This window comes from Moschus berezovskii, chromosome 13 (assembly GCF_049115385.1).
Source record: "Moschus berezovskii isolate FMDL1 chromosome 13, NW_MosBer_1.0, whole genome shotgun sequence".
In the NCBI taxonomy this organism is placed as follows: Eukaryota; Metazoa; Chordata; class Mammalia; order Artiodactyla; family Moschidae; genus Moschus; species Moschus berezovskii.
The window spans coordinates 914,285-936,970 of record NC_142472.1 but is presented as its reverse complement, the minus strand read 5'-3'; the positions used below and the strand labels follow the sequence as shown (position 1 = coordinate 936,970).

General features: G+C 55.8%; 1 protein-coding gene across 1 annotated transcript in view; it reads right to left on the bottom strand.

Moving 5' to 3' along the window:
• Positions 1-22,445, bottom strand: part of TUBGCP3 (tubulin gamma complex component 3) — a 32,931-nt gene extending 10,486 nt beyond the window's left edge. Inside the window, exons 1-16 of the mRNA XM_055426727.2 lie at positions 22,250-22,445; positions 18,194-18,301; positions 16,451-16,518; positions 13,665-13,742; positions 12,246-12,463; positions 11,027-11,199; positions 10,194-10,312; positions 9,498-9,623; positions 8,563-8,631; positions 8,088-8,220; positions 7,383-7,549; positions 4,933-5,043; positions 4,521-4,629; positions 3,584-3,773; positions 2,330-2,465; positions 1,893-1,961 (exon numbers count right to left, since the gene is read on the bottom strand). Coding sequence (XP_055282702.1) covers positions 1,893-1,961; positions 2,330-2,465; positions 3,584-3,773; positions 4,521-4,629; positions 4,933-5,043; positions 7,383-7,549; positions 8,088-8,220; positions 8,563-8,631; positions 9,498-9,623; positions 10,194-10,312; positions 11,027-11,199; positions 12,246-12,463; positions 13,665-13,742; positions 16,451-16,518; positions 18,194-18,301; positions 22,250-22,325 — 1,950 coding nt within the window. The 5' untranslated portion in view covers positions 22,326-22,445. The remainder of the gene's footprint in view (positions 1-1,892; positions 1,962-2,329; positions 2,466-3,583; positions 3,774-4,520; positions 4,630-4,932; positions 5,044-7,382; positions 7,550-8,087; positions 8,221-8,562; positions 8,632-9,497; positions 9,624-10,193; positions 10,313-11,026; positions 11,200-12,245; positions 12,464-13,664; positions 13,743-16,450; positions 16,519-18,193; positions 18,302-22,249) is intronic.
• Between the last annotated feature and the right edge of the window lie 241 nt (positions 22,446-22,686).

The following is a 22,686-nucleotide window of genomic DNA, read 5'->3' as shown; positions in this document are numbered from 1 at the left end:
AGGGCACGGGCTGATGGGGCCCAGGACACGAGCGTCCTCCCCGGGCAGGGCACAGGGTGATGGGGCCCAGGACACGAGCATCCTCCCCGGGCTGATGGGGCCCCAGGACACGAGCATCCTCCCCGGGCAGGGCACAGGCTGACGGGGCCCCGGACACGAGCGTCCTCCCCGGGCTGACGGGGCCCTGGACACGAGCGTCCTCCCCGGGCAGGGCTCCGTCTTCTTTTTCCTCCTAAAACAAAAAGCCAGAGGACACAGAACCAACTCCCACACCTTCTAAGCAGTATGTAAGCACACAAACAGTCCATTTTAGGAAAGCTTCATCGTATAACAACCTTGCTGACCACTAACGTGCCAGAGCACACTCAACGGCCTGGCCTGATGACCAGAAGTTCTGTGAGACAGACATTTAGCCGAGCACATACCAACCCAAGACGAACGCCCACCCTAGGGCTGGAGGGCAGAGACCAGATGGGCAGTGGCCACGTCCCTGCGAGTCCCCAGAGGACCCCCACCAACCAATGACGAGACACCTCATTTCCATCCCAGCCTCTCCATTGGACCACCAACCCACTGGAGATGGCATGGAAACTGATGCCTATTAGCTACAGGTAGGATCTATCCCAAATTTCTTTTCAAATAAATCTACGATACTAACTTCTTTTCCTGACTCTACTCGAGCTTTTAAAAACCTAAAGTCCTGAGGACACAACACTGCACGATCGACCGTCATGGACAAGGTGCGCAGTGCACACTCTCAATGCTGCAGTCATTCAGCAGCCATGTACGCAGACCGAGTTCAGGTTAGCTACTACTCCAGACACAGTCTGTGAGACAAGCGAGGCAGCTGGCTTTGCTGTGGTATCATTTATACTATGAAAAAAGTCAATATACAATATTAACACGGTAGATGATATGACAGCTTCCAACAATTTGTTAAAATATCTGGTTTTGTACACTAAAATTACTAAAACTGCTTAAGATATACATCAATGGGGAAAAAACTAATTTGAATATGCCCAAAATTAAAGCTTGAGAGCAGCGATGTATTGAAAACACGGTAGCTCTGATCTGGGAATCTGCGTGTAAAAACCTGCCCCGGCAGCTGCCCACTCTGAGCAGACGGATGGCAGAGCCGGCAGCCGCAGGGGAGCCCAGCCTTGGCACCAACGGTCTACCTGGCCCGGCCAGGCAGCTCAGGACAGGTAGGCCAGCCAGGACCCCGCCCGCAGACGCCACAAGCGAGACGCTGCAGAGCCGGGAATACGGTGTCTCAACACAGTATCTCCCGAGAATGAGAAGAAATGGGTGTCCATCTTCAATACTTCAGAGGGAAAGCAACCAGCAAGGTCAGAGGGGTCTCGGGCACGGACATTAACCCGAGTCTCAGTAGACAGACTGGGCATGAAGAGGGTGTCTAACTCCAGAGGCAGGAAAGAGCCCTGCTGGTCACTCTTCTGTGACCAGGAACCATTCAAGGAAACAGTGCTTTTCTTTAGACACGGTAAAAGCACTACAAACAACAGGACGGCTATTTCCTCAGTCATTTAAAAGAATAATAAACATCAAATTTTATCTAAGTACTAAAAACACGACTCCCCTAAAATACACTTCGTAGTTCGCTTCAAACGACCCTAAATTAGTGGCTCCAGTCTGAAAATAATGGAATAAAATGAATAACCCCTTTATTAAGTGCCTGCTGAAAGCTACGCTAGCACACATGCTATTTCTCAGAGCCCTTAAACAGTGGAGCACTTCAGCACTCGCTGACTGCCACATACACACACGATCCTGGCTGAGTGCTCGTTCAGCAGGTATGTTTTGGTGCCAAGCGATCACTTCCAAGAGAAGCTGCAGAGAAGCAGCATCCCTGAAGCCGCCGCGGGTCTTACAGTGGCGATGGGGCCGTCCACATGGTAATCCAGGCTGAACACGTCCCAGCCAGTGTCCCCCGGAGAGACCTGCGAGAGAGTGCACACAACTGCAGGGCCTCCCCCGCCATGCGGCCACAGGGCCTCCCCCCCGCATGCGGCCATGGCCCTCACATGGCCACACCCCAGGGAAAGTACATTAAATGAAGCCCCGTTTCTAAACCTGCTCAGCGGTGTGGAGCACCAGCTGTGCACGAGCAGAGAAGCGCGCCTCTGTCCACATGGCGCCCTGCATCTGGACAGTGACGGGCGCGTGTGGGGATGAAGGACGCGTCCGGCTCAGATTCACCCCATCCCCACTCCAGACCACCCCCAGACCAGCGCAGACATGACAGCAGGGTTTCAACCCCCACGGAGACACTGCCCCGCAGGCCCTGCGTGGGACTCAGAGTCGGTACCTCCAGCAGCCTCACGTCCAGTCGCTTGAGGATCTCCGGGCTGTCAAACTGGGCGTTGGTGGCTCTGACGGCGGTCTCCAGAATTCCAGTCAAGTTGTGCTGGTACAGAGTCGTAGCTGGACGGGCAAGCTCTGGTCTTCACAGATTTTTATAAAAGTAAAAGAGAATGTTACTTACATTCACAGTAATCTCTGGAGAAACTTAAAATTATAAAGAGTTCAAATTATAAAAACCAAAAAGACAGATGGAAACAATACAACACGGGAACAAAAGTCTCAGAGAATTAACTGTGAGTAAGGCTTCATCGAGCATTTGGGGGAGAAAAACATTTCTTTAAAAAAGTTAATCTTGATTCAGCTTAAAACTGGGTCTTGAGTGTTTCGATTCCTAAAACACTTAAACACGCCACATGTTAACAAACACAGTTTCTAACTTAAGCCCGGCCTTGGAGCAGCATGAACCCCTGGAGCCGCCTGCAGATTTCCCGTGGAGGACAGGCCTCGGTTAAATCAGAGCAACTAGACGTGTGAACGCCAAGAAGCCGCACTGCCAGCAGACCCCGAGGCTGAGTGATATCTGCATCCCCACACACGACGCTGACCTCTCTCTGGCCGAGCGCGGCCTGAGTTTAAGAGCACAGCCCGCCCTCCCCAGAGGTGCGCAGAGACTGCTCCGCAGCCTCCAGGGCACAGGATGTCAGCAGGAAAGGCTGAGGAGACCAACAACGCCAGCATCGCTCAGGTGACTGAGGCAAGCTGGCCGGGGATGGTGCCTCCTTTTAAATTAGAAACTGGAAACGCACCTTTGAGAAGAAACTAAGCTTTCGTTTGATACCAAGAATAAGATACTCCAATTATTAAAACCGAGCACAAGGCAGACACAGGTAAGTCACCCAGAGGACGCGATCGGTAACGTGGCCCTGAAGGTTGAGAAGCGCCCGTGGCCCCCCCACCCCCCCACACACTCATGTTTGCTCCCATTTGCCCTGCAGACAACTTTCACCCAAAGCTAAGCCAACAGAGCAGGGCACACGCCCCTTACACATCCATCGGGGCCTGTGCTCACAGGCACACGAGCCTCTGTGAACAAGGCAAACAGAGCTGGGGGACGGACGTGATGACGTGACAAGGCTTTATCTTCCTGAGGGTCTACAGATATCCTCTAACGCCACTCGTTCTTTAAACAACAACGGCAAGACCCTCGGCCTTGCTGAAATCGATGGCACATGCGTGGGAGCGTCTAGCGCGGTCTCACTTGAGCAAGTCCATCAGGTGCCGGATGAAGTCCCCCTGGCCGAGCAGCAGGTACCGGCGCACGGCCTGCATGTGGTCCAGCAGGCTGTACTTCCCATTCAGCACGTCCAGGAGGTACTTGCTGGTCTCAAAATAAGCTGCATCAATTTTCCCCTGAAACGCATTTTCCAAATCTGTGAATAAATCTGCAGCTGTGAAGAACAAAAGGGGAAAGCACACATATACATAATCGCGTTTCACGGAGGAAGAACGAGAAGCTCACAGGCACACGCGTCAGCCCACGCCCGCCATGGCTCCTCACACACACACGCATCAGCCCACGCCTGCCTGTGGCTCTAAGACAGACTGCGGGAGCCGTCAGGGCCACCAGCGTCCCCAGCTGTGACCCCAAAACGCTGCCAACGCTGGACATGGAGCAGACGCCTGTGTTCCCACCTGGGGGAGCCCATAGGGCACTGCTCACCACAATGGAGCCAACTCCAGGCGGCACTGAAACACTGGCTCAGAGGGTATGGGGCAGGTCAGGGGTGAAGGTGCCAAGGACGGCGTCAGAGCTGGTCTCGAGGATAAACCCAAGATGGCACATGTTACAGGCATCTTGGCCGTGACACTTCTCAGCCTGACGGCTCAGTGCCGTCAGCATGCAGCCACATCAGGGCATCACAGGCCCCAGGGAGGCCAGACACCATCCAGGGCAGGTGGGGGACAGCACATGGGGCCCAGTGGGGCCAAGCCCTCAGCTGGTGTTCCCCCAGCTTCAGACGGAGGAGGGGGCACCCGGAGCTGGTACACACGAGGAGCTTCTTAATGCGGATTTACACCCATGTAACCCAAAACCATTTACAGAATACATGTCAGTACTGGAATCTACTTAAATCCTAACGACACTTGGGCGAGCAAGGAGGGACCCCCAGTGTGGGGAGCAGGCACCCTCATACCGTCCTGCAGGGGCTCCGCAGACCTGGTCACAGCTATCATCTTTGCAGGGGGCGTCTGGTCATGACACACCTGGTGCAGGAAATTGATTGATTTTCCTATTAGAAGCACCTAAAGAGGAAAATACGCTGGAGTCACCTTTACTCAGAATGAAAATGATCATACATCCAAGTTCCACAAACATTCATAAGCCACAAATGTTCCTATTGACTAAAAATTACACAGCGGGAACACTGGGGACAGTACCGAGTGAATCTCAGGACCTGAAACAGCTGTAACCAACACACACACACACACGCACGCTGATGCAGGCCGTTAACGCGCTGCCCCTCGGGCACGCAGACCGGAGGGACAGTGCCGGCCGGCCCGGGCCGCGACGGCGCGCACACGGACGCCCGGGCCGCGGGAGCCCACCTTGCGGGACTGGTCCATCGTCATGAAGGACGGGATCATGGACGTGCGCAGCGTGTACTTGTCATGCCACAGCCGGTCTGCCTTCACGGTCGGGTCCGACGCCACGAAGAACTGCAAGTGAGGAGGCGGTGAGACGCGACGGAGCGGCGCTTTGTGCTCTCGGACTCACAGCAGAGAACACGCAGCCCGCGGGCTCCAGCACAGCGGCTCCTGCCACTCACAGTGCAACTGGTTTCAAAGGGCATCGCGGACAGCTCCCTCTAAACGCAGGCGCTTATTCCCCAGTCCTTATAACAAGAGGGTGGGTGCTAAGACAAGCTTAAGACACGAGGTGGCCCTCAATCACAGCCTTTCTCTGTACGTGGAGGGTGGGTGGGGGTGGTGCTGATCCACAGGGGCTCTTCCCAGACGTCTGGGCCTGGCTCAATTTTCAATTCAAGCTGACCCAGAGTTTTCTCGCCCTCCTGCGTCAAACAACTGCGTCTCCCCCGCCAGGGTGTCCGCGCCAGCACTGCAGGGGCCCAGGTCTGGAGCACAGGCGCCCCGCCTGAGGCACACAGCTCAGAGGGCGGGCGTGGCAGCACCAGCCCACCCAGCAGTGCCATGGGGAGTGACCTTCTGGGGTGGCTCCGCCCTCAGAACCGCTGTGCTCAGAAGCTCCCGGCTCCACTTCCTCAGCCTCACCAACCCGGGCACCAGCCTGACGGCTGACAGCAAAATGGACGCGGACGTGAAGAGAAAACTCAGTCACCACTGCTTCCAGCTCCTTTGCCACTGCACCGAGGACACTCTCCTTTTTCTGCCGCAGTCCCAACAGACTCGTGCTTTCATTCCTGCCAACTCCATCTCGTTCTCTGCACCCCCCTCGGCCTCTCTGTCATGCACGTTAGTTGCCGTATGTTTCAGGCCCCACGTCTAAGTACTGACTCATAAAGTGTCCGTCTTTCTCCGTCTTACCTCACTTAGCACGAGGTCCCTCCAAGTCCGTCCGTGTCGCTGCAAGTGGCAACACCTCACTCCCCTCTGGCTGAGCAGTGTTTTACTGCAGACACACCTCATCTTCCCTCATCCAGCTGACGGGACACTTCAGCTGATTCTGCACTTTAGCAACTGGAAGTGATGGTGCCACAGACACCAGCGCACACCTCTCTCCAAATGAGCATCTCTAAGCTGGATGCACACCCGGAAATGGGGTTCTCTCAGAAGCCTCTAAGCTGTTTCCACAGGGGCGCACCAGTCTACACTGCCATCAACAGGTTCCCTTTTCTCCACACTCGCCAACATTTGCCATTTCTTGATGGCCAACTTGACGGGTGTGAAGTACTGCAGTGTCTCACTGTGGTTTCGTTCTGTTTCCCAATCGGTGATGCTGAGCATCCTTCACGTGCCTGTGGACCACCTGTGCATCTCTTCTGGGGAAATGCCTACTTCAGAAGATTCCTTCAGGGCTCTAGTGCCCAACTCGTGGACCCGGAGGCAGTTTTAATAACGCTGCAGAAGTAGCAAAGCTCAGGGGTCAACTGGAATTTTTTCTTTCAGGGAAAAGGAGTGAAACCTCCTCCCTGGGGTGCAGGTCAGTCCCACCCAGAGGCGGCCAAGGCGGGAAGCTGGGCCTCACTCTGCAGCAGCAGGAGGAGGGGAAGATGTACAGCAGGGAAACAGTCTTCAAGAGAGCTATCTGGGAGGCCCACAGGGTGAGCCCGGGGTTGGGGTTAGATGAAAAACAGTCCTGCTCAGGGCGAGTCACGTGAAGCACACAGAAGGGGGGGGTAAGTCAGTGGGGGTACAGGGTGGGTGGGGGACAGTCCCCCAGCACTGGAGACAAAATCAAAGCTGCAGGTGTGGCCACCCTCCACCCCTAAGCCAGCCCACCGCCCAGGACTGACTTCAGAGAAGCTGATAAATACACACATGGAGGCACATGAAGACATGGTCACCGCGTTAACATTGGTGAAGATGTACAACTACAAGAACACGATCTGCTCAGACAAGAACTCAGGACACCCAGGCCCCAGCTCTGCCGCCAGCACGCTGAGGAGCAGGGACATGGTCCAGGCTCCTGAGTTACAGGGAGACCCGTTCCCCACCAAGCGCACACGGCTCTGCTCGACACGGTGTTGGGAGGACAGGCTGCCCCGTGGGTGCGCCTGGCGCCCCACTGCTCCGAGGAGACACTGCAGGCCTGCCCCGTGGGTGCGCCCGGTGCCCCACTGCTCCGAGGAGACACTGCAGGCCTGCCCCGTGGGTGCGCCCGGCGCCCCACTGCTCCGAGGAGACGCTGCGGGCCCAGCCCATGGGCGCGCCCGGCGCCCCACTGCTCCAAGGAGACACTGCAGGCCTGCCCCGTGGGTGCGCCCAGCGCCCCACTGCTCCGAGGAGACGCTGCGGGCCCAGCCCATGGGCACGCCCGGAGCCCCACTGCTCCGAGGAGACGCCGCAGGCCACCTCACCTCGTGGTGCGCGTCTTCCAGCTCGCCGTCGTAGATCCAGCGGTACAGGAAGCTCAGGACGGGGTGTGACACCAGGCTGAGGATGTGCTGCACCAGGGACCGCATGGACGGGTCCCCCGTCTTGGTGTAGGCGTGGACGGCTGAGGCCAGCTCACCTCCCTTCCTCCCTGGGGACACAGAAGCTGGCAACTGAACATGAACGCCGAGGTGCAGAGACGAAGTGGGGAGGAGGGAGCAAGGGGCTCATGGCCCGGGGAGCACGCACAGGGGGAGCGCGCCGAGACCCAGGCGGCGGCGGGAGAGGCCCGGGGAGCACGCACGGGGGGAGAATGCCGAGACCGAGGCAGCGGCGGGAGAGGCCCGGGCAGACGCGCGTGGGGGGCACGCAGCACGCCTGCGGAGCCAGACCTGGGGGCGGGGGGAGGCCAGGGAGAGGCTGCGAGCAAGGGCAGCTCTGGTGAGCCCCATGACCCCGGGGGCTCCGGAGCACAGGAGGCCTCGGGAACCAGACCCCCTTCCCACTTCATCTCAGGGAGGTCCTGAGCGCCACGGGCGTAAATCCTGGCCCAGGGGTTGTTCCCCCCGGAAGTGCAAGTCTACCCATCTGTCTGGTAACACCCTTCTGGGTGTTATGCATTCAGGGCAGACACACAGACAAGCCTCAGTGACACTCCCCAGAGCTGCCTTGAAACCGAGCAGAATGACCTTGGCAGTGGTCCACCAGGGCCGCCAGGGTCTTCAGTCTTATCTTGGGGTCGTAGGTCCACACCAGGAGGCGCCGGAGCGTCAAGCTGCTCTCAAGGCCCAAATTCACACCCTGATCATCCTCCAACTGTAGCTGAAAAACAGGAACGAAAGAACGCCTGAGTACAGCCACCCAGGAGCTCGGTCACGTCTTCACCCACATAAAATCCCAGGGAAGGGGTGATCCTCACATAAACAAGACAGAGGGCCTCTGGGAGAAGACAAGCTCCTTCAAGATACAGGAGGTCTGCCTCAGGGAAACAGGACTCTGAAAGTGAGCCACGAGCTGACTACAGGACACACCACAGCTCTACGGGGCCCAATCCTTCCAACAGGACCACCAACCTTAAAATTAACGGAGGAGGGAATGTAGGAATTCTGGAGAGTGGAATTTTGCAACATTTCGGATCGTGACGAAATAGAAACAAGGGCTTACTTGGGAGTGCAGAACGGAGAGTAACCGGTAGTACTCCTTGAGTTCCTGGTGCAAGGCCGCACAGAAGCTCTGCGGAGAGAGGCAGCAGGACAGGGTCGCCGCGCTCAGGACAGGCACCACACGGCTGCACGGGACGGCGCGCCGAGACACAGCTCAGGGCCGAGAGGCCAGGCAGCCCCTGCCCACGGCGCTCGCGCGGCTGAGCCACACGACACACACAACTGCCAGCGCTGGGGAGGCCACCTCAGCACCGGTTCCGCAGGAGCGCCGCAGCGCCTGGCTCACAACCTGCAGGGCGTGCCTGTTAGACACGGACGCTGCGTTTTTAGCTTCAACCCTTGTAATCTGGGTCACAGAAGGACCGCTGATTTACAACACTGTGCTAGCTACAGGTGAGCAGCAAAGTCAGGAAGATCCCTTGGAGTACGGAGTGGCAACCCAACCCACTCCAGTGTTCTTGCCTGGAAAATCCCATGGACAGAGGAGCCTGGTGGGCTACAGTCCACGGGGTCACACTGAGTCAGACACGACAGAAGCAACTTAACATATATATATAACCGAGTCGCTTTGATATATACTTGAAACACAATACTGTAAATCAATGATCCTTCAATTAAACAAATTTATTTTTTAACTGAGAGAATTTCAGGTCAAAGGGAAATCATTAACATACGTAAAGTGACTCGGACAGGTCAGTGTTCCTAAATATTCATTGAACATTAAAAAAAAAATTCCTGTTTGATTACCTGTGTCAATATTTACTGTGTTTTTTATTTTCTTGAGTGACCCGCAGCTGACAGTGTATTATATCAAACTTGCTTCATGTAAAAAGAACCCTCCTCAGAATGACTTTCATATGAGCGTCTGAGGAGACTCCGCGCGTTCCGAGGCGGATGTCACCCAAATTCCCAGGTGTCTCAGAACAAAGAACACACCTGGCCGACAAGTCCAAACGAACGGTCCAGACTTCTCTGGTCAGTGTACTTTCTGATTTTATTGTGCAGCCACCCCAACTCAGCCAGTCTCATAGCCGTGTCCCTCAAGGATCTGTTCAGGTTTGCCTGGAAAGCAAGCGTGCCAACAGTTAAAGAATACTCTTAAGGCCGGGAGTTTAATCATCACTGTTTCCGCCACGTGGACTTTTGTGTCTGTGACTCTCAGGCATCAACACAAGACACTGAGACAACTAACGCCGTCACTGACACGAAGTCACAGACAGCCGGGGCCCGGCGAGCCCCCAGGTGCAGGCCCCCCGCCCCAGCAGTGCCTGGCGCGGCAGGGCCAGGCTGCGACGTCAGCCGCCCGGGACTCAGCTCAGAGACGCACAAGGACAGCACGTCAGCACAGAGGGCTGTGAGGAGGGCGGGCTCCAGGGGAAGCAAGACCGAGCAGCAGCACCTCACGCGGGACCCGTGGCAGCAGCGAGGGCGCCAGGACCACGGCCCGCCAGGTAACCCGGCACTGGCGCCAGGAGGGAAGCGGTCAGCGTGGAGGACGAGCCGGCACGGGGCCAGGACCGCCGCCTGCACGCCGCCCGCGCCAGCCAGCAGTACCTGCGGACCAGCGGCCCCCGCCCGGCCCTGGGGACATGCGCCCTGACTCGGGAGCGCTGCAGCGGGCCTGGGATGTACCTTCCCCTCCACTGTGTAACAGTTGTCAGCGCTGCTCATCTTGACGTTCCTGCCGTCTATGCCCTGGAAGACGTACAGGATGTCTCTGACAAGGGCTGCCTCAGTGACCTCCACAGCACCTGCAACACGGCTTCCGTAAGGTGAGCTGTACGACACAATCCGTTTTAGGTAATATATTTGCAACCAGAACAAAACTGAACAGCTAAATGAGCTTAAGATGAAAAAGAATATGAAGTTAAATTAAAAGAAAAAAAAAAAAGGATTTTCTGAAAAGCATAAGGAGATCATATAGTTTGTCTTCCAAAAGTCTTTTTATTAAAGACAAAGCAATCTGTGGGAGTTTAACATATGATCTAGGACCAGCACCAATCAGTCCCAAAGGGGGATAATGGTGTAAGAAAATTGATACACAGCAGGTGTGTAAGCCTGGCTCCATCCCCACCAGAGCAAAGGCGTTAACACACCAGAAAGGGTTTACGAGCCCCACAAATCTTGGAACAAAGGCCAGCTCAGAACGTAACGGTCACCCAGTATCACAAGAAGGCAAGGCCCAGAGAGGCAAGGTTCCAGTGGGAGAGGCCCCTTCTGAGCACAGCCAGGGGCCCTCTGGGGCGGCCGCCAACATGGGGCCGCCCCTTCACAAACACCAGATAAACAGGCTGGCCTGGAGGGCCAGAGGAGGAGGGGGCACACCCAGGGCCGCGCCCGGCAGTCCTAAGAGCATGCGGGGCTGGGCAACAAGGCCAGGCTCTGAGCACAGCACCCCCACAGCACTGCGCGGGGACGCCTGTCGGCTGTAAACCCTGGGAAACCTGGAGCCCATCCTCACTCACCGCCCGCGTCCCCGTCTCTCCGCGGCCGCGTCACATTGCGGGAAGCTGCGCTGGGGACGCCTTTGGAGGTAGTCGTTTGTAAGGAAGGCTGGCTTGCAGTCAACGTCCATGCCAGACGGGCACCCAGCTGCTGCCGGAGACAGTCGCCCGTGCCCGGGCCTGGGTGAGACTGTCTGAAGAGAGGAAGGGCCTGCTGGGTCCACATGCCGGGCTAGTCAGAGGTCGCTGAGATGCTGCAGACATGCTTCCTGAGTCACCACACTGAGCCACTGACCTGTGTGAGCGCGAGACCCACGGAGCCATCCCTCCCTGACTGCGGCCCCCCCGGGCTCCTCCCGCAGCCTACACAGCCCTCCCAGCACTGTCTCAGGCTGACCCGGCTCTGCTTGCAAACACCCACATACGTCCCCAGCTCAGACCACTCTAGGATTCACTACTGATTGTACCCTGGAAACCCATCAGCGTTCGCTGAGTAAAAACCGATGATACTGCCCCCTGCCCTGTCCTCACTCTCTCTTAGCCTTCACAGCACGTGACACAAACACACAGTGTGCTCTGCCATCAGCGTTAAACACACAGCAACATCAACCATACGGAGAGGCCCACCCCAGGTCAGGACGGCGCTCCGAGCGCCCCGCGGGCGGCCCACCAGGGAGCTCCAGAAGGAACCGGAAATAGCCTTACCCACACCCCTCCCCCCCAGCAGGGGAGACACCGAATCAAACTATGGTTTTGAATACAGTTCTAAATTTAAGAAAAAGTCTAAAAGACCACTTCAGTTCACAGTTCTCTACACAGCTTTTTCAATATCATGACAATAATTATTTCAACTGCTTATATTAAAGATGAAAACAAGAAAGTCTGTTTCAGCCAGATTTTTTCAGCCAGAATATGAGTTTCAGATTAAATTTTGGGGTATATGATGCTGTCTTTCTAAAATCCTAGACTCTGTTTATAATCCCTGTGTCTGGACACACATTCTATTTTCCAATAACTTTACCTCCCTGCAAGCCGGCCCTGCCCGCAGCAGGTGCAAGACCAGGTCGGGAGGCGGCCAACCCGACAGTCAACGAGGACGGAAGCGACCCAGAGGGCGTGCTTAGACGGGTGACTCCCATCAGAGAGCACGCCAGACCCAGGGCCTAGACACCCCAGGCGCGCCCGAGGCTCTGGGGCGGCCCCGGCCCACCAGGGAGGCCCCGCGCGAGCGCTGGCTTACCCCGGCGGCAGGGGCGCGGGTGGCGGGGTCGGGCCGTTGAGGGCGTGCACGCCGATGCTGCTGATGCCGCTGCTCCCCAGGCTGCCCGAGCTCTGGGCCGACGGGGCGCTGCGCTCCTGGTAGTTCAGGGGCAGGGTCTGAGGCCGGGCGTAGTAGTAGGGCGTGGAGTGGGCATCGCGTGGCAATGCCTGAGCGAACAGCGTGGCATAGCTGGAGGCCTGAAAATAAACGCACCGCGAATGCAGGCACAGAAGCACACGGCTCTCCCCAGCCGACAGACCGCTCAGACTCCGTCCCTTTCTCCCTTCTGCTGCGTTTCTGTGGCTGGAGTCGCACAGGCAGACCTCAGAGACGGTCCAGACCAGCCGCGGAAAGCAGGCGACGGAGCGGGCCGCACGCGCGTCCGCCTTCCCAGGGCACCTGCGGGCCATGCTTACACTGCACGACGCCTGCTGAGCGGACAGAGCTCCGAGTCTCTACAGCGGCACGCACACCTTAAATACCGCACTGCTTACAAGTGCCAACCATCATCTGACAAGGCACAGTCGCCACAAGCTTTCAACTTACAACAAACAAAAAACGCAGCATCTGCGAAGCACGATAAAAGAGGGCTGTGTTCCTCAAACGGTAAATCAGCTGCATTTCTGAAGCTTGCTCAAACCAACAGAAGTTTTAGAAAGCTTCTAAATCCCAAGACGCCCACATGGTCTGATAACTAAACATTTTATTCAGAAACTAAGCAAACTAAAAGTCAAATAATTACTCGAATAGCTTTAAAAGTCTGGAATTGTTTTATAAGGAAAGAAGGCTCCTTACTCAACACTGTGGCTTTCAAGGTAAATCTGACTCCTTCGCGCACGCTCTCCAACCTCCTAAGCTCTCAGATTTCTGGGGTGGGGCACCTCATTATACCAGACCCTCGGGGACTTGGGCAGCTGCCCAATCGCACCTTCAAACACTGCATGGGTCAAAACCTGAGCCCACAGACAATGAACTTTTCAAGACATAACAGTAATTAATGCTCATCATGATATCTGAAAACAAAAGAAAAACCCTAGAAGACCTTCTGACTCAAAGAATAATGAAGCTGGGCTAACAGTAACTTTACACAGCAAAAATCTGAACACCAATAGCTCATGCTCTACTTAACCAGACGTTATATTTGAAGAACTATTATAACAGGATTCTCAAAGACATCTTAAGGAAACAGAACACACTAACTAAAATCGCCCTTAAAAACCAAGAGAGGAAAAAAAAACTCTTACCCCTCACGGCCACCCAGAACACTAGACAAGTTTTTTGCTTTTCTAATACTATTTTGTTAAGCACAGAAGCCAATTCCTACCAAAACTTGGCATAGCTGTCCCAACAAGACATCATGCCTTAAGACGGCGCCGCGATGCGCAAACAGAGCCTCACCTTGCTCGGCTGCCTGCGTGGATCCTCACTGAGGCTCAGCAAGAGGTAGAGAATTGACCATTTATTTTTCAAAACTCCCTGTTGAGAAAGAAAACATCAGAGGAAAAGCTTTGTACTGCTCTTCAGGTTTACCTTCACCTCTCCTAAGTTACCCCACTTTCCCAAAATAGAAATGCATTTTAAAACCCACCTGGCGACATGGCACCGCCACAGTGCCACCATGAGGTGGCGAGAGAATGTTCTCAGAGCCCAAGCCCCTGGGACCCTTTAACCCCTGAACTCTAACCCCAAGTCCCGATGTACACAAGCTTTTAGATTACCCTACTCCCGATGCACGACAAGTCCTCCCTGAAATAATCCTCTCAATAGCCAGCTTCCCAAACACAGGGATTATCAGACTAGTGCCATCATAAAATGTGTGAATGCCTCCCCCTACATAAGCCTGACTTAGGCCATAACAAAAGAATATCAGACAAAAAGACAATAATTCTAAAGTCTAAGATGTGGGTCTCGGCACCACGCACTCCTGGGAAGCCCAGGTCCTAAAGCACTCAGATGCCAGCAGTCACCCCAGGATCCGTGCACAGCTGTCACAGAGACCGCACTGGTTTCCACGAACCCTCATCAGAGGCCCTGATGGGCAGGAGAGAGGACGACACACTGCAGCCCCACAAGCCAGACCTTCCGCAGCGAGCAGGGACCACAGCTGCAGCCCCACAAGCCAGACCTTCCGCAGCGAGCAGGGACCACAGCTGCAGCCCCACAAGCCAGACCTTCCGCAGCGAGCAGGGACCACAGCTGCAGCCCCACAAGCCAGACCTTCCGCAGCGAGCAGGGACCACAGCTGCAGCCCCACAAGCCAGACCTTCCGCAGCGAGCAGGGACCACAGCTGCAGCCCCACAAGCCAGACCTTCCGCAGCGAGCAGGGACCACAGCTGCAGCCCCACAAGCCAGACCTTCCGCAGCGAGCAGGGACCACAGCTGCAGCCCCACAAGCCAGACCTTCCGCAGCGAGCAGGGACCACAGCTGCAGCCCCACAAGCCAGACCTTCCGCAGCGAGCAGGGACCACAGCTGCAGCCCCACAAGCCAGACCTTCCGCAGCGAGCAGGGACCACAGCTGCAGCCCCACAAGCCAGACCTTCCGCAGCGAGCAGGGACCACAGCTGCAGCCCCACAAGCCAGACCTTCCGCAGCGAGCAGGGACCACAGCTGCAGCCCCACAAGCCAGACCTTCCGCAGCGAGCAGGGACCACAGCTGCAGCCCCACAAGCCAGACCTTCCGCAGCGAGCAGGGACCACAGCTGCAGCCCCACAAGCCAGACCTTCCGCAGCGAGCAGGGACCACAGCTGCAGCCCCACAAGCCAGACCTTCCGCAGCGAGCAGGGACCACAGCTGCAGCCCCACAAGCCAGACCTTCCGCAGCGAGCAGGGACCACAGCTGCAGCCCCACAAGCCAGACCTTCCGCAGCGAGCAGGGACCACAGCTGCAGCCCCACAAGCCAGACCTTCCGCAGCGAGCAGGGACCACAGCTGCAGCCCCACAAGCCAGACCTTCCGCAGCGAGCAGGGACCACAGCTGCAGCCCCACAAGCCAGACCTTCCGCAGCGAGCAGGGACCACAGCTGCAGCCCCACAAGCCAGACCTTCCGCAGCGAGCAGGGACCACAGCTGCAGCCCCACAAGCCAGACCTTCCGCAGCGAGCAGGGACCACAGCTGCAGCCCCACAAGCCAGACCTTCCGCAGCGAGCAGGGACCACAGCTGCAGCCCCACAAGCCAGACCTTCCGCAGCGAGCAGGGACCACAGCTGCAGCCCCACAAGCCAGACCTTCCGCAGCGAGCAGGGACCACAGCTGCAGCCCCACAAGCCAGACCTTCCGCAGCGAGCAGGGACCACAGCTGCAGCCCCACAAGCCAGACCTCCCGCAGCGAGCAGGGACCACAGCTGCAGCCCCACAAGCCAGACCTTCCGCAGCGAGCAGCGGGCACACGGCTCCCTGACACCTCGCACTCGCCCCAGCCTCGCCCTGAACCCAGTGGCTGTCCTAGCCCCAGGAAGTCGGCTACTGTTTCAGGAATAAGCATTCAGGGTTCCAAACTGAACTGTGGAAAGCAACCGTTCAAATCAAACCACCTAAATGTGTGATCATAGAACAGCCAACACTAACAGACGTGGCAGCTTTCACTGATCAATCTCCCGTTCAGGAACTTGAAAGTGAAAGTTGCTCAGTCGTGTCTGACTCTTTGCAATCCCATGGACTCCAGGCCAGAAAACTGGAGTGGGTGAGCCGTTCCCTTCTCCAGGAGATCTTCCCAACCCAGGGATCAAACCCAGGTCTCCCACATTGCAGTCTTGGTAAGGATTATGAGCACCTTGGGATATGACATCTGATAAGCAGACCCTAGCAATTTTCTATGTACGGGTGGCGCTGCTTTTAAAAATACAGAAAAATTTAGGAAAAGCAAATGATACAGCAGTTTAAAACTATCTGCCTAAAAATGACCATACAAAAAAGTTCCTGTTTCGTAACTTCATATATACTATCAAAGATGGAAAAATAGATTTAAAGCAATGAATCCACGTAAACCCAACTGCCCTAAGGAACCAAAGCGGCCAGCAAACAAGGTTACGCTTATTGTGAGGGTGCCACAGACGAAACAGAGCAGACTGGAAAGGACTGCGAGCTCTAATCCCGACAGCTCCAGACACTCTCCGTGGTCATCCACCGCGGGACAGGATGGCTGCGCAGTGCAGTCACTCCTCCAGATTCCGCGTGCGGTACCTGCGAGTGCAGCTTCCTGTGGAGCTCCGAAAACAGCGCCGCGTCCGCTTCTCGTCTCTGCCGGGTCACTGAAAGGCCGGAGATGAGCGTGTTAGTAACACAAGTTCACTCCTACGGCACTGTCCCCACAGCAACAGGTAACTGACGTCTGCAGGGAATCCCAAGCTGAACAGTCGGAACAACCAAAGTCACTTCCGTTCCATGAATTTCATCAAGTCATCAAAAAAGTGAAATTTGTAAAATATGGACAAAATTAGGCTGGAATCCAAGAATGTACGTGAACATTAGCTAAAGTAATAGAATCTCTGAAAATCCCATCATTTCTATCTATAAACAGTAATGAAGAGTCAGTGAGGCAAAGTGCCACCAGGTTAGTCAGCTGACAGAGGCAGCCTGGGCCCACGTCAGGGTCGGGCACTCGGGCAAGGGCCTGAACAGCTGTGGACACCAGTGGGTAACCAGCAAAGGAAGATCGCTACGTCTACACAGCAAGCCTTGCTTCAAACCGCGGAGAACACACAGAAGAACAATCTGCACACAGTTACAACTTCCTTCTTGAAAACAGATCCTCAGGACCCACTCGACAGCATGGCTGCCAGGCCTTTAACTCTGAAGACAGACTATTTTCAGCTGTTCCCAGGGCCTGGATCTGTGCATTTACAAAGCAAACGGTCTATGAACACAGCCAGTTTTGGGGTTCTCACTAGTGATCCAAAATGTGCTAATCATCAGAGATCAAGAAGGAACTACAATGTTCTCAGGTTCGGTTTTACAGACAAGAAAGGAAAGTAAGTGTTCACAGCAAGACAAACAGCCTACCACCCCACCTCACACACACCTAGGTGCTAGGTCACCTCAAGGTCTGAACCACCTCAGTCCTGCACGGCTCACCCAGCCACCCCCAGACCCAGCCGCTCACGTGCCAGGGCCCCACCCCCACCCGCCACAGCACCCAGCTCTGAAACAGGACATCCACGCAGATGCCAGCCAAACAGTTAATGATGCAACAGCCGGGCCGGGTAGGAACGGTGCCATGAGAACCTCCTCCTAGATGGCATCGTTACTACCTGCGACAGCCAGGCCCTCAAGGAGAATGCACTGGCCAAGGCTGTGTCCTGGGCAGCTGGGACCCACTCCAAAGTCCCGGGAACTATGAGGAAGCGGGACCTGGCAATTAGAGAAGACCCTCGGACCGGGACAGGAGCAGCTCTCACAAGGGGTCCTGGTGCTCAAAGCCTCTCCAAGAACACACAGTCAGAGACCCATTCATAACCAGGTGCTAACATATGGACAGCTTTCTTCTCTAAGGTGACAAGGTGTAGGAGAGCTTCGGGACCATCTCAGAAAACGTTCAACAGGAAGTTCCAAAGCACTGGAAGTCTGTATGGTGACAGTCAACAGACGCAGTACTCAACTCATACGGCTGTTTAACCGCCAAGATAATATGCTAGGTTATCTGCTCAAAAGGCGTGTAAGATTAAAACTGTGAATCACAAGAGAAGCAGCAAGTGATATTAAACCTTCTCATTTTCCTCACATTCTTAACCAAAATTGTGTTGTTAAAGCAGTACTTAACCTCCCCCTCCCTCCAAGTTCCAGTAAAAGAACCGAGCTGTCCCTCCATTAACACGCACGCACAGAGACACAGAAATACACAGAGACGTATCTGGGTGCACACACACATTCTTAAGCTTTGACAAGTTTAACAATGCAACACGAGGTAACACTTGAAAAAATACATACGTTCCTTCTTGATTTTTTCAGCTACTAGAAATTCATCTCTTTCAACAGTTGGGGCAAAGTTGCTGCCAATGACGCGCACGGCATACTGGAACTGCTGGGCCACATCGGCTGGAAGGTAAACAGAGGATGCAAGTTACAGCCAATCAGGTGCAGCGGTGAGCACCGGAAGCTCCGGCTTCCTCAAGACAGCACGCTGGGCAGCCACCTCCCACCTGCCCAGGTCCTACCTGAGTGGACCGAAGGGCCACAAGGCAACAGGATGAAGGACTAAACAGTGTTTAAGAGGCAAAGAAAGGGAGACAGCAATAGGCCACGAAGTCTGAGAGCTTCTAGGAGCCAAAAAACTAACTGGACAGATAAGCCTAAGAAAAGGAGCAGGAAAAGTCCCAGCCACACCATGGTACCTGCAGAGCAGGGCTTACACACACACACACACACCTCACGGGACCAGCAGAGCAGCGCTTACTCATGTGTGCATTCACACACACACACACACACACACACACCAGGAGTGGCCACAAGCTGCCAACAGGGGCAGTAACTTTTAACCATATGTGCCATTCCAGATAAACAGGATGGCTTAAACACAGATGCGTGTCGCCATGCCCTTCAGAAACCCCACTAAACTGAGAAAAAAGGAGATTGAAGGTATAAACCTACGAGAGCAAAGAAAACAAGGCGATTCAGTAAACCCTGCTGTCGGCCGTGTCTCACTGTTGGCTGAACTCAGGGGAAGGGAGGCGGGAGCAGGGAAGCTGGAAGAAGATGGAAGGAGCCGTAGGAACTGCAGACAAAACTAATGTCCCCTGACTGGCACCGCAGCCGTAGCAGCAGATTCACTGTGTTCTCTCGTGGTTGACCCAGTGGACACACCGCAAGGGGCCGTAACGCAGCCCCCAGGGCACTCCAGGTGGAGCGCACATGTGTGGAGCTCACAGGTGCTTAGAGACCAAACGCGCCAAGCGGGCACACTGTGGCGTGCACACGCAGCGCTGTAAGGGGTCCCGGCTGCCACAGAACCAGGTGTTCACAACAGGTGGCGCGAGAGGGCCTGGCCAGCGCCATCGTGGCTGATTCGCTCTCTCCCTACACCTGCTGACTCGGCTTCTTCCAGCACGTCCCTCCACGACCATGCCACAGCCTCCAGGCCATCGGAGCATGTCTCCAAAGGAGCAGACAATGACGCCTCCTAACCCTGGCGTGAACGCCCCTCCAGTCAGGGCGGTCCTGACCAGAGCCGACAGACCCGCCGCTCGCCCCCCGCCAGCCCACCAGCCCGGCGCACAGCACCAGCGAGGATACCTCGCTCACGTCCACTGAGAACCTTGACCTCCCCAGCTCCTCAGACCGCCTCCCATCAGCTGTTTCTTAAACCAATCCCCAGCCCAGATGCAGGTCAGAATGCCCGTGTGCCAGACACCATGGTCTCAGCAGACGTGGTGCACGGACTCGGATTCGCGGTGGAAAGGCCTGCCAGCGGACACGGGGAGGCCTCCCCGCTCCACTGCCGTCTGGCCGGCAGCTCCTCAGGGGACCACAGGCCACACTGAACACACAACTGGCTGAAAAGTGAGACTCAAAACAAAAACAAACCATAACACTGCTCTAGGTTTGCAGCTCTCAAACTTTTCGGTCCCGAGCCCCCTTTATACTTCTACGACTGAGGACCCCTGGAAGGTTTTATTTATGGGGGTTACATCTATCTATACTGTATTACAAGTATAAACCAATATCATTTTTAAATACTAACTCATTTAAAATAACAACAAGCCGATTAAGTACAATTTTCAAATGAAGCCTAATCCTTTAAAAAGTAACATACCCATTAATCAACATTTAGTGAACATTTTAATAATACATGACAAGTTTAAATGTATATCTAATACACACTCAATTCCCCAAGAGTAAGAGTATTCTTCATTTGAAACTTCATCAAGAGCTCTTCACCATCTCCCAAAATCATAAAACCCACAGCAACGCCACTTGCAGCCATGAGCCACCAAGATGACACGCACCTCTGCCCGCGCGGGGGCTCACGCGGCCCTCACACGGGGCCTCACGCGGCCCCCACAAGGGGCTTCACGCGGCCCCCACACGGGGCTTCCAGGTCAGGTCGCCGTCTCCCCGCACTGTGTCGGGGACTGCAGCCCCACCCAAGCATTTGCGCTGAAACACTTAACCCAACAGAAACTCCTGCGCGTCTCCTTACTCTCCGACTAGAAAGAGGACTACAAAGTAAGAAAACGAATGCTGCCTCTGGCAGAGGTGAAGCGACGTAATGTCAACAACGACGTTTCCAGAGACAAAAACGCTGACTGTCCAAAGATGTAATAATAAGTAAAATGCTCTCCAGGGGCGGCTCAGGGGTGCTGAGACCTCCCCTGTCACTGGCTGGCACTGAGTGTTTCCAGCAAACCCGCAAGTGTTATAAGCAGGACAAGGTGGGAAATAATGGTTACACTAACTTTATAAAAACGTCAAGCACCATTAGAGCTCAGGGCTTGGCTTCTGAGGGTCCCTGGAGGCCAACTACAAATTTTTTAAAATACTTTATGAAGAAATAATTCATATGAAATTCACACAAAAAGTAACGTGTCTAAACTGCTTCAACTTCATAGTATTAAAAAAGCAATATATTATAAAAGCATGAGGCCAGCTGTCTGTAACATCACTAGAAAAGGAAGCAGTCAATCAAACGTTCTACTGAGTGAAGAAAGGAAACACCCGCGAATGAACGTCTTTCAAAATCTCAGACGGCGCTGCTGCTTAACTCATAAGGCAGAATAAGTTAGAACAGAACAAGGGAAGCTATTAAAGACTTACGAATTCTTCAGTGAACAGAGCATAATTTGGACACTGTGAATACAACTCTTTGGCAATCCTAGTTGTCCAGAACAGAGGAAAGAGAGCATCATTTTTATGCATTTTATATTTTATTCTGAGAGGCTCTCATAGGTTACTTACTTTTTTTCCTTCTAATTTTGTAGAAATATAACTGACACATCATTCTGTAAGTTTAAGGTGTACAGGAGGCTATTTACTCTTAATTTAGACAAAATTCTAAATTAGAGAGTGCTGCAGAACTTTCTGAAAAGAAGTTTTTCAGCCTCCTAGAATGGGTGAAACTAAGTCAATCGATAGGATCCTCAAATATTTTAAAAAAAAAGAAAGTATTATGAGAAACACGATGCCGCACCATGAACGTCTTCAAAGTCCAGCTGTGACCATGGTAACACAAGAATGTGTGGCTTCACTCTGGAGGAACACTGAGGGCCCGCTGGTTTAAAGCAAACCCCAGTGAAACGTGAGTGAGCCCTGACCACCAGGCTCAGTTCCCTGGTGTCTCTGGGTATCCTCAGGTCTGGACGATCCGGATGTCCCATCAGAAAGGCAACTCGGAGTGCAGGAAGAGCTGGAGGCAACTTAGGAAGACAGCCGGGCCGCCACCCGCCTCAAGGCCTTGGCCCAGGCGTGCCGGGGCACCCCGCCCGCTGTCGACCCTCGCGCCTCCGTTCGGGTTTCCTCGGCTTTCCCTCAACAGCCCTTTGCCCTGCTCTCTCCGTCCTCGGGCACCGCCTCCTCAACCTGTGGGCGCGCAGAGGTGGCCGCTGCCCTCCACGGTTAACGGGAAGCAGGAACCTCGGGGAGGCGGCCCTGTCTCCCGCTGCGGCACCTCGCGCAGGGCCCGCCGGCGGGGGCAGCCGGGCCTCACGGGGAGCCGAGCGGCAGGAGAAGCGCGCACGGCGGAGTCAGGGTCGCGTCGGGGCGGCCGCGCACAGCCGTCTCAGCCGGCCAGACCGACGGCGCGGCCGATTTCAGGGGCCGCGGGCGGGCAGGGCGCCGTCGCAACGCCGCGGCTCCGCCGAGCCTTCGCGCAAAGCCTGCAGACGCTCGTGCCCGCACTGCGGCGCCCGCGGACAGGCCAGCCGGCGCCCGCGGGCCCCCGGGCCGCCCCGGCGGAGACGCCGCACGGCGCTCGCCGAACGCGGCCGCCGTGACTCAGCCGGCCCGGCCGCCGCGACCCCGAGCGCCCGCAGCCGCCCGCGGCCCCGCTACCTTCGCTCCTGCCCAGGATCCGGCAGCACAGGCTCTGCAGCAGGACGTTGGGCGACTTCTGGTCCGGGGTCGCCATCCTCGCCCGGGGCTGCCCGCGCCGGCCCCGCGGGCTCCCGGCTCCCCGACCGGCTAAGGCCCCGCGGGCAGCGCCGGCGAGAAGGGCGCCATTTTAACGGAACCCGCCGAAACGCGCGCCGCTCCCACAATGCCCCGCTTCTTCCGGCGCGCGGGGCCGCGGGGCGCGGGCCTCAGAGTTCCCCCGAGCACTGCGGCCCGGCGGAAGGGTTCCGGCTGCGGCGTGGCGGCCGCTCGCGCCCGCGGCGCTCGGACGGCCCCGCTCGCGCCCAGCGAGGGCCTGAGCCCGCGGGAGCGCCGTCGCAGGCCACGCGGGTCCTACAGGGCCGTCCGTTCTGCTTTCGCTGTGGTGGAAGAGGCCC